The sequence below is a fragment of the Coffea eugenioides genome, chromosome 5, assembly GCF_003713205.1.
Source record: "Coffea eugenioides isolate CCC68of chromosome 5, Ceug_1.0, whole genome shotgun sequence".
Taxonomy (NCBI): Eukaryota; Viridiplantae; Streptophyta; class Magnoliopsida; order Gentianales; family Rubiaceae; genus Coffea; species Coffea eugenioides.
In genome coordinates, this window is record NC_040039.1 from 4734030 (window position 1) to 4747036 (window position 13007).

Here is a 13007-nt window from a genome sequence, read left to right on the forward strand (position 1 = left end):
CTTTTCGGTAATTTTGTCGAAGACAGCATGGAAAAAGAACCAAAGGGCTGAAGTCTTCTTGGGATTGCATGGGCCGCCGCCGCACAGGAGCCAAGCTTTAGAATAGCTAGGTATTAGATAGAAAGAAAAGCGCAGAGAACAAGCACTATAAAAGCTTAGCCGTGGACTTTTCCTTTCATCTTTAGTTTCTCTTTTCTTTTCTTTTCGGTAGGAGTAGACAAGGGATGAGTTAAATCCCTTTGTCTAGTCAAGGAACAACGGAGGCTCTGGTTCGCCTAAAAATTGTGAGATCGATTTAATTTTATCTTTTTTTTTATTTATTGGTATTCGAATATTTCCTAGTTACAGTGCTTATGATTGTTTAATTAATTGATTGTCTTAGATCCGGATAATTAGTTAATTTGATAATCTATTGTCAATTGGGACGTTAATTCCGTAATTGTTTAATTGTCTCAAACTAGTGATAACTGGCATGATTGGGTTTGTGTCAGGGGAATACGCGAGCTAATCTAAAATAACCCTGGTAGTGCGTTATTTGGTTAGAATAGGGTTCCTCTAATACGTAAGGCAATTCGGGAATTAAATCTTATGGGCGTACCTAAGATTATTTCTCAATTAGAGCAGTGATTAACGGGCGTACCTTAATCATCGACACAGTAAGGAGGGGTTGACTGTCATCGCTTGTTTGGCAGTTATAACTTATTTATTAGTAAATAATTGGAATTGCCTTTGTCTCGATGATCAATTAGGTGAATCATTGCTGAAATTATTTCTTGGCTAGATCCTTTGATTTTAGTAAATTATTATTTAATTTCTAGTTGGCTATTTTATTCTTATTATTTTACTTTTAGTTGAATTGCTTAAATTGTCACCCCTGAGATAAAAATATCCCCATTGTCACTGTAAACTTGAAAAGAAATAATTACTCCCAGTTCCTGTGGATTCGACCCTGCTCACCGCTATCTACTGAAATTACTTTTAGTTTGAGTAGGTTTTTATTATTGCACAGGCTGACAACCTATCACAACAGGAAGAAGAAGCCCTTCAGCTGTCCTTCTTTCACCGAATTTACCAAAATAGACGTAACATCTTCTTTTCCAAAAATGCCCTTAGGACGAGCTCTATCATCTGGACTCCTTTTCTGTCAAATTGGCACCTGTTATCATATTTTCGTTCTACTCCCTGAAATAGATGCAAAATACTAAAAGTGAGTAGAATTTAACAATTAATCCACGTCAGGTCAGATAATAGGGGAAATTAATAATAAAATAAATGATAAAATTACACCCTATCATGTGGTAACGATATCGTTAGATGACTTAGTATAAAATAATAGCAGTTGATCTGAACATTTGGTTTTCTTTCCTTTTGTAACAGTTTACAGCCTTTTGCGTCTCTTTTTTGTGAATTAAATAATGCATCCAAAGGTACATATAACTTTTCCAGCTAAATCGATAAGATTGTCTTGTAAAATAGTATGTTAAGTATTTAACAAAATTTACTTTTTTAATATTGAATCCTACCATTTATGTAGTGGATTTTACTATATTTATTTTAATCAAACTTACTCTCTTTAGCAATAGGTAAGTTTCTAAGGTAAATTAGTAAGTTAATTTGTCCAATAAAGTAGCAAATTTCAAAAGTTACCTTTTTATTTTCTTTTTGGCAAAAAACTTGGGCGGCCATTAAACTTTTCTCAGGATCATGTTTTGGCTATCGAACTATTTTTTGTCAATGATTGACTACTAAACAACTTAATCAGTCCACCCGTGCCCATTTCGTCGGTAATGGCTCTTAATTTCTGAAATTAGCATTACACGTGGCAAACCACAGGTGCAATTTTGTCCGTCAATCCACTGACCGTTTACTTACATTAATGCATCAACTGAAAAGAAAAAAAAAGAGCAGTGCAAGCAAGCCAATTAAACAAACTTTCATTCTCAAAATCGTTGTAGGAAGATCGAAGAGAAGGGTTTTGAAGATCGAAGAGAAGGGAAAATCATGGTGAATCTATGGAGTGGATCATCAGGAGTCTATGAAATCTGCGGTAAGTTATTTTTTGTGAAAAATCATGTGAATGAACTGAAACTGTACTTTAAACTAAATGTAATGGGTGTATTACTCAAGTTTGTGTCTGAAATCGAAGGTGCTTACCTGTGGGTTGTGAATATGTAGCAGCATTATGGGGTTTAAATGTTAGGGTTTTCATCCAACTGCCGGTTGTAAAAGTGGGAAATTTTGAAATCAACAAGTGTTTTTTTCAGCCTTTTTTTCAAATGAAGTAATTCCTCTTTTTTTTCCATTTCATTACAGTGCCTAATTCTAAACTATTCAGTATTAGAATGTTTCATGGTGGTAGATTTAGTGCGCGTCAGTATAAAACATACCTTGGTGGTGAAATAGATTATGTTGATGCGTGTGATGCGGAGAGAATGTCTATCCATGAGATAAATGGCATGGTTGAGAAATTAGGACATAATGGTACAATGCTTTACGATTACTTAGAACCTGGGAGGGATTTGAATAAGGGATTAAGAGAGTTACAAGGAGATGCAGATATAGTGGCAATGTGCAAATGGGTGTATGAGCACAAACTGATAGATGTTTACTGTGATCATAGGCCTTTACATGAAATTCTTGACATCCAGTCACATTCCCTACTGTTAGGTAGTAAGAAAAAAACAGGGGTTGTAATTGAAGAAATTGATGAACATGGTAGTGTAGTTGTAGATGAACATGACAGTGGAGTTGTAGAACTTGATAAACAATTGGTGGTTAGAAAAAATCTTTTTGGTAGCTCTTTTGTTAGTACAAATATGGCCGCCCCTGGACTAGCAATGGGAGGTACAAGTAGAGGTGAAGGTGTAAGAGTAAGTGTTGTCATTGAGGGAGAAGCTAGTGGGACTGGTGTAAAGAGTGGGTCAAGGAGATAAAACTGATGTGAATGCAAGGGAAGGTGAAGAAGATGATAAAGATGACAGCAGCTTAGAAGGGGAGCATTTCACTGATGACGAAGAGTTTTGCAAAGATGATCAAATGCTTGGGAGTGAGAAACCAACTCCCACAGTTGAAATTTCCCCTCCTGTTATGAGGAGAACTACTGAATCTATATACTCCATGAGAGCCAGGATGTAAATGGCTTGGAAAGTGGTACACATGGAGATGGTCAACATGATGCCCAAGCTGAAAAACAATCACAGGCAACTGATGGATCATCTAGTGGCAGCAAGAGATCCAAGAAAAAGTATCCTAGAAAAACAACAAGAGGAAAAAGAAAGTGGTCAGCAAGAAGGAAGAAGACATCATCAGCACAGGCTGACTGTTGGGTGTCAAACCAGCAAAAATAAAATTCCTACTCTTAAGTCACGAATTAAGTCCACTATGGTACTGGAGCAGGGACTTAGGCTGTGCAATGGGTTACTAGCTTCACCCTGGTGCCAGAGTTTGCTTGATCCGATATACCAAAATATATTAATTACGTGAAAGACAAAATTCGAATATAGCAGTGAGCAGGGTCGAATCCACAGGGACTTGGGAATTTATTTTGAATGAATGTAACATTAAATAAAAATGGGGGGAGTTGATATGGAACTGTCTAATTTAATTGCTCAAATTAAAAATATAAAGTAAATTGACGGAAGGAAAATCTCTAGTCAAAGGTATAATCTCCACTTATGGTTCGAATCACTGATCACAGATGCAGAGATAAAATCTTTCATTTACAAATAAACTGGTTATGGTTGTCAACAAGCTCTGACAACCTGCCTAACCTTCCTGATTCGATAACCACAACAAGCTCTGTAGTTATTGCCCTAGCCAATTAAGCAGTCCTAAACACGCTCTTAGGATTTAACCTATTGACAACATTAATCATTAGACTGGCCACCAATTATAACCAACAAACACACACGCTCGGTTTATTTAGGCTATATCATTTATTTCCGCAACAACGACTCAAAAGTTTCTACTACAATTGAATCATATCACTTGCCACATGCACTAAAATTACCCAACAATTACGGATTGAGCACTCTTAGATGGCTGTTAATTACTCACACAATTAAACAGTGATCAAGTATTTAATTGCAAGAAATAATCATATGCATAAGTGAACAGGAAATATATAAATACTTGCAAATTAAAGAACGTAGGGAAATCAATTCGATCTCACAGTTTTGTCGAACCAAAGCTTCGATTTAACCTCTGACTAGATGAAGAAATTAGCCACTCCTCATAGTTGAATTGCAGCCAAAAGTACTGGATTGCAAAGGCATTGCGTTTTTACTAGAAAGCAAGGAATAAAAGATGTTTTTCCCGTTGGGGAATATTGTCGAACACCTGGCGTGTGTCAGAGGCCAGTCCAGAGAAAGGAAACTAGAACTAAACTAAAAAAGCTAAACTAGAGGTCCCCCCTTGCTTCTGTACGTCCTCTCCTTAAAAAGCCAAAAGTAAGATGACTAAAAGCTATCTCCGGTGGTCCCCACACATGTGGACAAAGTCTCCAAAATTACTCCTTCTTCCAAGTCTCTCTACGTTGCTTTCTTTTAAGAGCCCAAAATGACTTATAGCTTTGTGGTCCCCACCAATCCAAGGCCTAAGGATTGAAGCCCTTAGAAGTCTCCATATTCTCCATAAAGTCCCTCCTTTTTGGTAGTTTTCTGCTTCATTCCTGAAATTAAGTCCCGATACCAAATATGAGTAAATATCAGCAATTAACACAATATTTGTCAGGGATAGAAGGGAAAATTAATAATTAAAATACCAACAATTAACACCCTATCAATTCCCCCCACACCTAAACCATGCTTGTCCTCAAGCATGAGAACAAGAAACAAACACCAATATTTGATAGTGGCTATTGCTCTATCCAACAAATTGCCAAGATACCAAGAAAAATAATATTCAAGCATCAATGGTCAAGTCCAAGAAACATCACTCCGGTTAGCTTCTAAACCACAAATGCCTCTAATTCCAGGTTAACTAATCTAAGAAAAAGGAATGACACACAACAGTTATCAGCAAATGGTCCAACTATTAACCAAAATCTCAACATTAAATCCATAATTCGGCAAGCTGACTTTTATTACACACTAACACAACCTTCAACTTTTTTTCACATTTTTTCTACTTTTCTCTCCTTTTTTTTTTCTTTCAATAGTAACAAAAGACTTAGTCGCTAGCCATTTGAGCCTTTTGACGCGAACTCCAACATTGGCCAGATGAAGGAGCCCGGTTACTCAGCTTCTATCGCCACGTGACCACGTACTCATAGAAGTTACTACCTTTTGACGCGAGAATCAACACTTTTAGGTGCAGATCCCCGGTTACTCAGTAGTAACTAATAGCGGAGTACAGTCAAGTTTATTCATAGTTAAAAATCACAAAAACTCAATATAACACAAAAACCAAAAGAAAACTTGCATCAGCTAACCTCATTTTCAAACATGGAGAACTAAAGTTAATAACCGGACCAATTCACACGAAAATGCCAATAATCATTCCCTATGCCTAGGAAAGTTAACCAAAAATTATAAGAGTAAAACAATCATTGATATTCACCAAAGAGATGTTTTTGGATTCAACCACATTAACTTGGTACCCTTTTATTATTAAAACTTGGCAATAGCAGAAATAAAGGCAACAATCCAACATCAAACTTGGCATCACATACGAGCTAATCACTAAAAAGAAGAAAAAGAAAATGAATGAAAGACACTAGCACCATAACTGCTCCCCCCACACCTAAATCCTACATTGTCCTCAATGTGACAAATAAAAAGCAAAAGTGAAGCAAAAGTGAGAGGGAAAGCAACCACACTTCCCTGAAATCGGGGCATAGTGAAGGGCGAGGTGGAAACGGAGGTGCAAAGCCTGTAAGAAACAGAGACTGCGCCAAATCATGTGCCATGCCGGCGACATTGGCATCGACGTTGACCATGCGAGCCTCCAAAGTCTGAACCTGGAAAACTAAGAAGAGAGGAAGAAATGAGCTGAAATCGCGTTTCTGAAGCCTTTGTTGGGACACATAAAACGCGATTGAAAACGCGCCTTCAACTCGCGTTTTATAAGTCGCGTTTCCTTCACAAATCTTGCAGGAATGAAAACGCGATTGAAAACGCGCCTTCAACTCGCGTTTTATAAGTCGCGTTTTGTGCACAAATCTCGCAGGAGTGAAAACGCGATTGAAAACGCGCCTTCAACTCGCGTTTTATAAGTCGCGTTTTGTGCACAAATCTCGCAGGAGTGAAAACGCGATTGAAAACGCGCCTTCAACTCGCGTTTTCTAGTCGCGTTTCACTGTGGCTTTCGGACGATTCTCATTGTGAGCTTCCTGCACGTCATCACGCGGGCACGTCAAAACTGAAGGGCACCTATAAATCGGCAAAAACGAAAACTGAAACCCAAAATTAGTCGAATTCAAGGAGAACACCTCTAAACTACCACACGGAATTGAACAAACAATTAAAATGAACAATTGGGTTGCCTCCCAAAAGCGCCTTTCTTTAAAGTCTTTGGCTAGACAAAATAATGCTTCAATCAGAGAGTTCAGGCACTGCAAGGGTCACCTCCTCAACATTATTAACTTGAAATCCTTCATAAAAAGGTTTGAGACGATGACCATTAACCTTAAAAATCTTGTCAGTGTGAAGACTTTGAATTTCTACTGCACCATGAGGAAACACATTAGTCACAATAAAAGGTCCAATCCAACGAGAACGCAATTTACCAGGAAAAAGTTTAAGTCTAGAGTGAAAAATGAGTACTTTTTGACCAATACAAAAAATTTTCCTTGAAATTGCTTTATCATGAAATGCTTTTGTCTTCTCCTTATAAATGCAAGAACTCTCATATGCATCATTTCGGATTTCCTCCAACTCTTGCAATTGCAACTTCCTGTGTTCTCCAGATTCATCCATCCGCATATTATAATTTTTAACTGCCCAATATGCCCTATGTTCCAATTCCACAGGTAGATGACAAGGTTTGCCAAAAATTAATCGGTAAGGAGACATACCTATGGGGGTCTTAAAAGCTGTACGGTAAGCCCAAAGTGCATCATCTAAGCGCAAACTCCAATCCTTTCTATTGGGATTCACCATCTTTTCAAGTATCGACTTGATTTCTTTATTGGAGATTTCTGCTTGACCACTAGTCTGCGGATGATAGGACGTAGAAACCCGGTGAGTGACGCCATATTTCTTCAACAATGCTTCCATTACTCGATTGCAGAAGTGTGTCCCTCGGTCACTGATAATTGCTCTTGGCGTGCCATACCTGACAAAAATATGAGATTTAATAAAATCAACTACAACCTTAGCATTGTCAGTCCTAGTTGCCTTAGCCTCTATCCACTTTGAGACATAATCAACTGCAAGTAATATATACATATTACCAAAAGAGGAAGGAAATGGACCCATAAAATATATACCCCATATATCGAAAATTTCACAAACCAGTATAGGAGTAAGAGGCATTTGATCTCTATGGCTTAAATTACCTGTCTTTTGACAATTTGCACATGATTTACAAAATAAGTATGCATCACTAAACAAAGTTGGCCAAAATAAACCACACTCTAAAACCTTTCTTGCAGTTCGCTTAGGGCCAAAATGTCCACCACACGCATATGAGTGACAGAAAGATAAAATTGATGGAACCTCTTCTGTAGACACACACCTGCGAATAATTTGATCAGAACAATATTTCCACAAGTATGGTTCGTCCCACACATAATATTTAACATCACTTTTAATTTTTTCCTTTTGAGCTCTAGACAAATCATTAGGTAGCGTTCTAGTAACCAGATAATTCACTAAATCAGCATACCAGGGAGTTGTCTTTTGAACTACAAAAAGATGCTCATCTGGAAAATTATCCTTCAAGGGAGCAGGTCCTTCACTATTGATCAAACGACTGAGATGATCAGCAACCATATTTTCGGCACCCCTTTTGTCTTTAATTTCCAAATTAAATTCTTGGAGTAGGAGAATCCACCTTATAAGTCGTGGTTTGGCCTCTTTCTTGTTGAGCAAATATTTCAAAGCTGCATGGTCAGAATAAATAATGACTTTAGTGCCAAGTAAATAAGAACGGAATTTTTCTAAAGCAAAAACAATAGCTAAAAGCTCCTTTTCCGTAGTCGAATAATTGCACTGGGCACCATCCAAGGTCCTCGAGGTATAATAAATGACATAAGAAGCTCTGCCCTCCTTCTGGCCAAGTACTGCACCAACAGCAAAATTGCTGGCATCACACATTATCTCGAAAGGAAGACTCCAGTTTGGTGGTCGAACCACTGGTGCTGAAGTCAATGATCCCTTGAGCGTGTCAAATGCACTCTTGCAATTATCATCAAAATGAAATACCACATCCTTTTGAAGTAATTTGCATAGAGGATGGGATATCTTTGAAAAATCTTTGATGAAACGCCTATAAAAACCTGCATGGCCAAGAAAAGAGCGAACTTCCCGCACACTTGCAGGGTAAGGTAAACATTTGATAATTTCTACCTTAGCCTTATCTACCTCAATTCCTTTTGCAGATACCACATGGCCTAAAATTATGCCTTGGTCCACCATAAAATGGCATTTCTCATAATTTAAAACAAGATTAGTCTCAATGCACCTTTTAAGAATTTTTGTGAGGTTAGTTAAACATTCATCAAAAGAATTACCATAGACAGTAAAATCATCCATAAACACTTCTATGATATTCTCCACATAATCAGAAAATATACTAACCATACACCTTTGGAATGTAGCAGGCGCATTACAAAGACCAAAAGGCATTCGTCTATAGGCAAATGTACCAAAAGGGCAAGTAAATGTGGTTTTCTCTTGATCTTCAGGCGCCACTGGAATTTGTAGAAAACCTGAAAAACCATCAAGACAGCAATAATGAGATTTTCCTGCCAACCTTTCCAACATCTGATCAATAAAAGGCAATGGAAAATGATCTTTACGAGTTAATGCATTTAATTTTCTAAAATCGGTACAAACTCTCCACCCATTTTGAACTCGAGTGGGCACTAACTCACCTTTAGGATTTTCAATAACAGTAATTCCTGTCTTTTTAGGAACTACTTGAACAGGACTTACCCACTTACTATCCGAAATGGGATAGATTATACCTGTGTCAAGAAGTTTTAAAACTTCTTTCTTCACTACCTCCATCATTGGTGGGTTCAATCTCCGTTGAGCCTCTCTCGAAGGCTTAGCACCATCTTCTAACAAGATGCGATGCATGCAAGTGGCTGGACTTAATCCTTTTATGTCAGCCACTGTCCATCCTATTGCCTCCTTGTGGTCCTTCAACACCCGAATTAGTTTTTCTTCCTCTAAAGCAGTCAATTTACTGGAAATTATTACTGGGAGTGTATCTCCATCTCCCAAGAATGCATACTTTAAATTATCCGGTAACTGCTTTAATTCCACCTTCGGGGCTTGCACAATAGATGGCAAAAGCTGTGAATGAGACAGAGGTAATTCCAAGTAAGACACATTGGAAAATTCTGGACAAAGAGAATTCAATTCAAAAATAACTTCCTGCAATTCAAAAGGAAAAACAAACTTCCCTTTTATCTTTTGCAAATTTTCCTGACAGAGACCAGTAGAAATAGCAACCTTCAACGCATCGTCATTATTAAATTCAAAATTTTGCTGCGCCAAAGAATCAATTACATCTATAACAAAAATTGAATGAGATTCACCAGGATATTTCATGGCATCATAAATATTAAATTTAATAACATCACCATCAAATTCCATAGTCAATGTGCCAGTGAAAACATCAATTTTTGTTCTAGCAGTTTTCAAAAATGGTCTCCCTAACAGTATTGGAGATGAATTAGAATTATCATCCTCCATATCAAGCACATAAAAATCTGCAGGAAAAATCAAATTATCAATTTGCACTAAAATATCCTCCAAAACTCCATCAGGATAGGCATTTGATCGATCAGCCAGTTGAATTATTACGCCCGTCTCTTTTAAAGGCCTAATGTTCATCAAATTATAAATAGAACGAGGCATAACATTTATCGAAGCACCCAAATCCAACATAGCTTTTTCAATTTTAATATTACCTATTTTGCAAGGGACAGTAAACATACCTGGGTCCTTGCATTTAGGAGGCAATTTTTTCTGCAAAACTGCCGAAACATTTTCTCCCATATGCACTTTCTCGTTTCCTTTCAACTTTTTCTTACCAGTGCATAATTCCTTCAAAAATTTAGCATATCTAGGAATTTGCTTAATTGCATCTAAAAGAGGGATATTTACCTCAACTTTTCGAAAAGTGTCCAAAATCTCCTGTTCGTGCTCTTGCTTTTTGGACTTTGCCAGTCGACTAGGAAATGGAGGCGGAGGTGTAACCACTTGTGTTGATTTTTCTCCAAAATCTGGTTGTTCCAAGGCTCTAGGTTGAGACACATTCCCCTCTTTTTCGAGCTCTTCCTCGATTGCTTGTTCAGAAATTTTCTTGCTCGGCTCAGGCAACTCTTTGCCACTTCTTAATGTGATGGCACTAGCATTTTGCTTGGGGTTGACAATTGTCTGCGAAGGTAGCTTTCCAGATAATTGGGATTCCAATCTATTGACTGTGGAAGCTAACTGGCTCATTTGATTCTCCAAATTATGAATGCTAGTTTTCGTCTCCTGTTGAAATTGTTGAGTGTTAGTAGCCAAAGATTTCACAATATCCTCAAGTGACATACCTGATTTAGGAGCAGGTTGTTGCTGTGAAAGTTGAGGTCTAGGTTGATATTGTGACTGATGTGAAAATCCTGGTGGCCTTACTGCATAATTAAAATTAGGATGATCCCTCCATCCTGGATTATAGGTGTTTGCATAGGGATCATACCGTCTCTGAGGTGGTCCTGGAAATCCAACTGCATTAGCCTGCTCAGTCGAATCATCTTGGAGTGTGGGGCACATATCTGTTGGATGACTCGAACCATAGCAGATTCCACATGTTTTCAATTGCTGCATTTGTCCTATAGCTAACTTTTCAACCAAAGAAGTTAGACAATCTAATCTTTGCTCTATTGTAGAATTACTTACCTCATTGACTCTACGAGTCGTGTTATCCTGCCTGTCTCCAAATTGTTGAGCATTTGCAGCCATACTCGATATCAAATTTCTTGCCTCCGTGGGTGTTTTATTCACTAAGGAGCCCCCACTGGCAGCATCAATAATTCTTCTGTCAGTTTGGGACAGACCCTCATAAAAATACTGGATGAAGAGTTGGTCAGGAATTTGATGATGAGGACAACTAGCACATAGTTGCTTGAATCTTTCCCAATATTCATGTAGAGTCTCTCCATTGAATTGTCGAATTCCACAGATGTCTTTCCTAATGCTTGCAGCTCGGGATGCAGGAAAGAATTTTTCTAGAAAATGCTTCTTCATGTCTGTCCATGTGGATATTGACCCAGAGGGCAGATAATAGAGCCAATCCTTAGCTTTATCGGCTAAGGAAAATGGAAAGGCTCTTAATTTAATTTGCTCCTCTGTGACTCCCTGAGGTTTCATTGTCGAGCAAACCACATGGAATTCTTTGAGATGCTTGTGGGGATCTTCACCTGGTAAGCCATGAAAAGAAGGAAGTAAATGGATTAGTCCAGATTTTAACTCAAATGCAACCTCTAATGTAGGATAAGTAATGCATAGAGGCTGTTGATTTAAATCTGGTGCAGCCAATTCTCTCAATGTCCGTTCATTAGCCATGGTGCTATCTATCTCTTCCGTCTCACTAAATGAATCCACAAAATCTACTACTGAATTATGTCCAGTAGATGAGGAGGATGCCTCTGCTCGTTCTCTTGTTGCTTTTCTCAATGCACGAGCAGTTTTCTCTATCTCAGGATTATATTGCAGTTCACCTGTACGAGAAGATCTAGGCATAAACTAGTAACAATAAAAATAAAAATAAAAAATAAACAAAGAAAATATAATTCAAAGAAAATAAATTTATTTTGACACCAAGTCCCCGGCAACGGCGCCAAAATTTGTTGGGTGTCAAACCAGCAAAAATAAAATTCCTACTCTTAAGTCACGAATTAAGTCCACTATGGTACTGGAGCAGGGACTTAGGCTGTGCAATGGGTTACTAGCTTCACCCTGGTGCCAGAGTTTGCTTGATCCGATATACCAAAGTGTATTAATTACGTGAAAGACAAAATTCGAATATAGCAGCGAGCAGGGTCGAATCCACAGGGACTTGGGAATTTATTTTGAATGAATGTAACATTAAATAAAAATGGGGGAAGTTGATATGGAACTGTCTAATTTAATTGCTCAAATTAAAAATATAAAGTAAATTGACGGAAGGAAAATCTCTAGTCAAAGGTATAATCTCCACTTATGGTTCGAATCACTGATCACAGATGCAGAGATAAAATCTTTCATTTACAAATAAACTGGTTATGGTTGTCAACAAGCTCTGACAACCTGCCTAACCTTACTGATTCGATAACCACAACAAGCTCTGTAGTTATTGCCCTAGCCAATTAAGCAGTCCTAAACACGCTCTTAGGATTTAACCTATTGACAGCATTAATCATTAGACTGGCCACCAATTATAACCAACAAACACACACGCTCGGTTTATTTAGGCTATATCATATATTTCCGCAACAACGACTCAAAAGTTTCTACTACAATTGAATCATATCACTTGCCACATGCACTAAAATTACCCAACAATTACGGATTGAGCACTCTTAGATGGCTGTTAATTACTCACACAATTAAACAGTGATCAAGTATTTAATTCCAAGAAATAATCATATGCATAAGTGAACAGGAAATATATAAACACTTGCAAATTAAAGAACGTAGGGAAATCAATTCGATCTCACAGTTTTGTCGAACCAAAGCTTCGATTTAACCTCTGACTAGATGAAGAAATTAGCCACTCCTCATAGTTGAATTGCAGCCAAAAGTACTGGATTGCAAAGGCATTGCGTTTTTACTAGAAAGCAAGGAATAAAAGATGTTTTTCCCGTT

At 37.8% G+C, this 13007-nt stretch overlaps 1 protein-coding gene across 1 annotated transcript in view; it reads right to left on the reverse strand.

Annotated features, from left to right (window-relative positions):
* Positions 1 to 8408: 8408 nt before the first annotated feature.
* Positions 8409 to 13007, reverse strand: part of LOC113771047 — a gene marked incomplete at its 3' end in the record, with an annotated part of 13759 nt that continues 9160 nt past the window's right edge. The window contains exons 2-7 of the mRNA XM_027315675.1: positions 10715 to 11895; positions 10336 to 10597; positions 9789 to 9996; positions 9608 to 9659; positions 9297 to 9511; positions 8409 to 9158 (exon numbers count right to left, since the gene is read on the reverse strand). Coding sequence (XP_027171476.1) covers positions 8409 to 9158; positions 9297 to 9511; positions 9608 to 9659; positions 9789 to 9996; positions 10336 to 10597; positions 10715 to 11895 — 2668 coding nt within the window. The remainder of the gene's footprint in view (positions 9159 to 9296; positions 9512 to 9607; positions 9660 to 9788; positions 9997 to 10335; positions 10598 to 10714; positions 11896 to 13007) is intronic.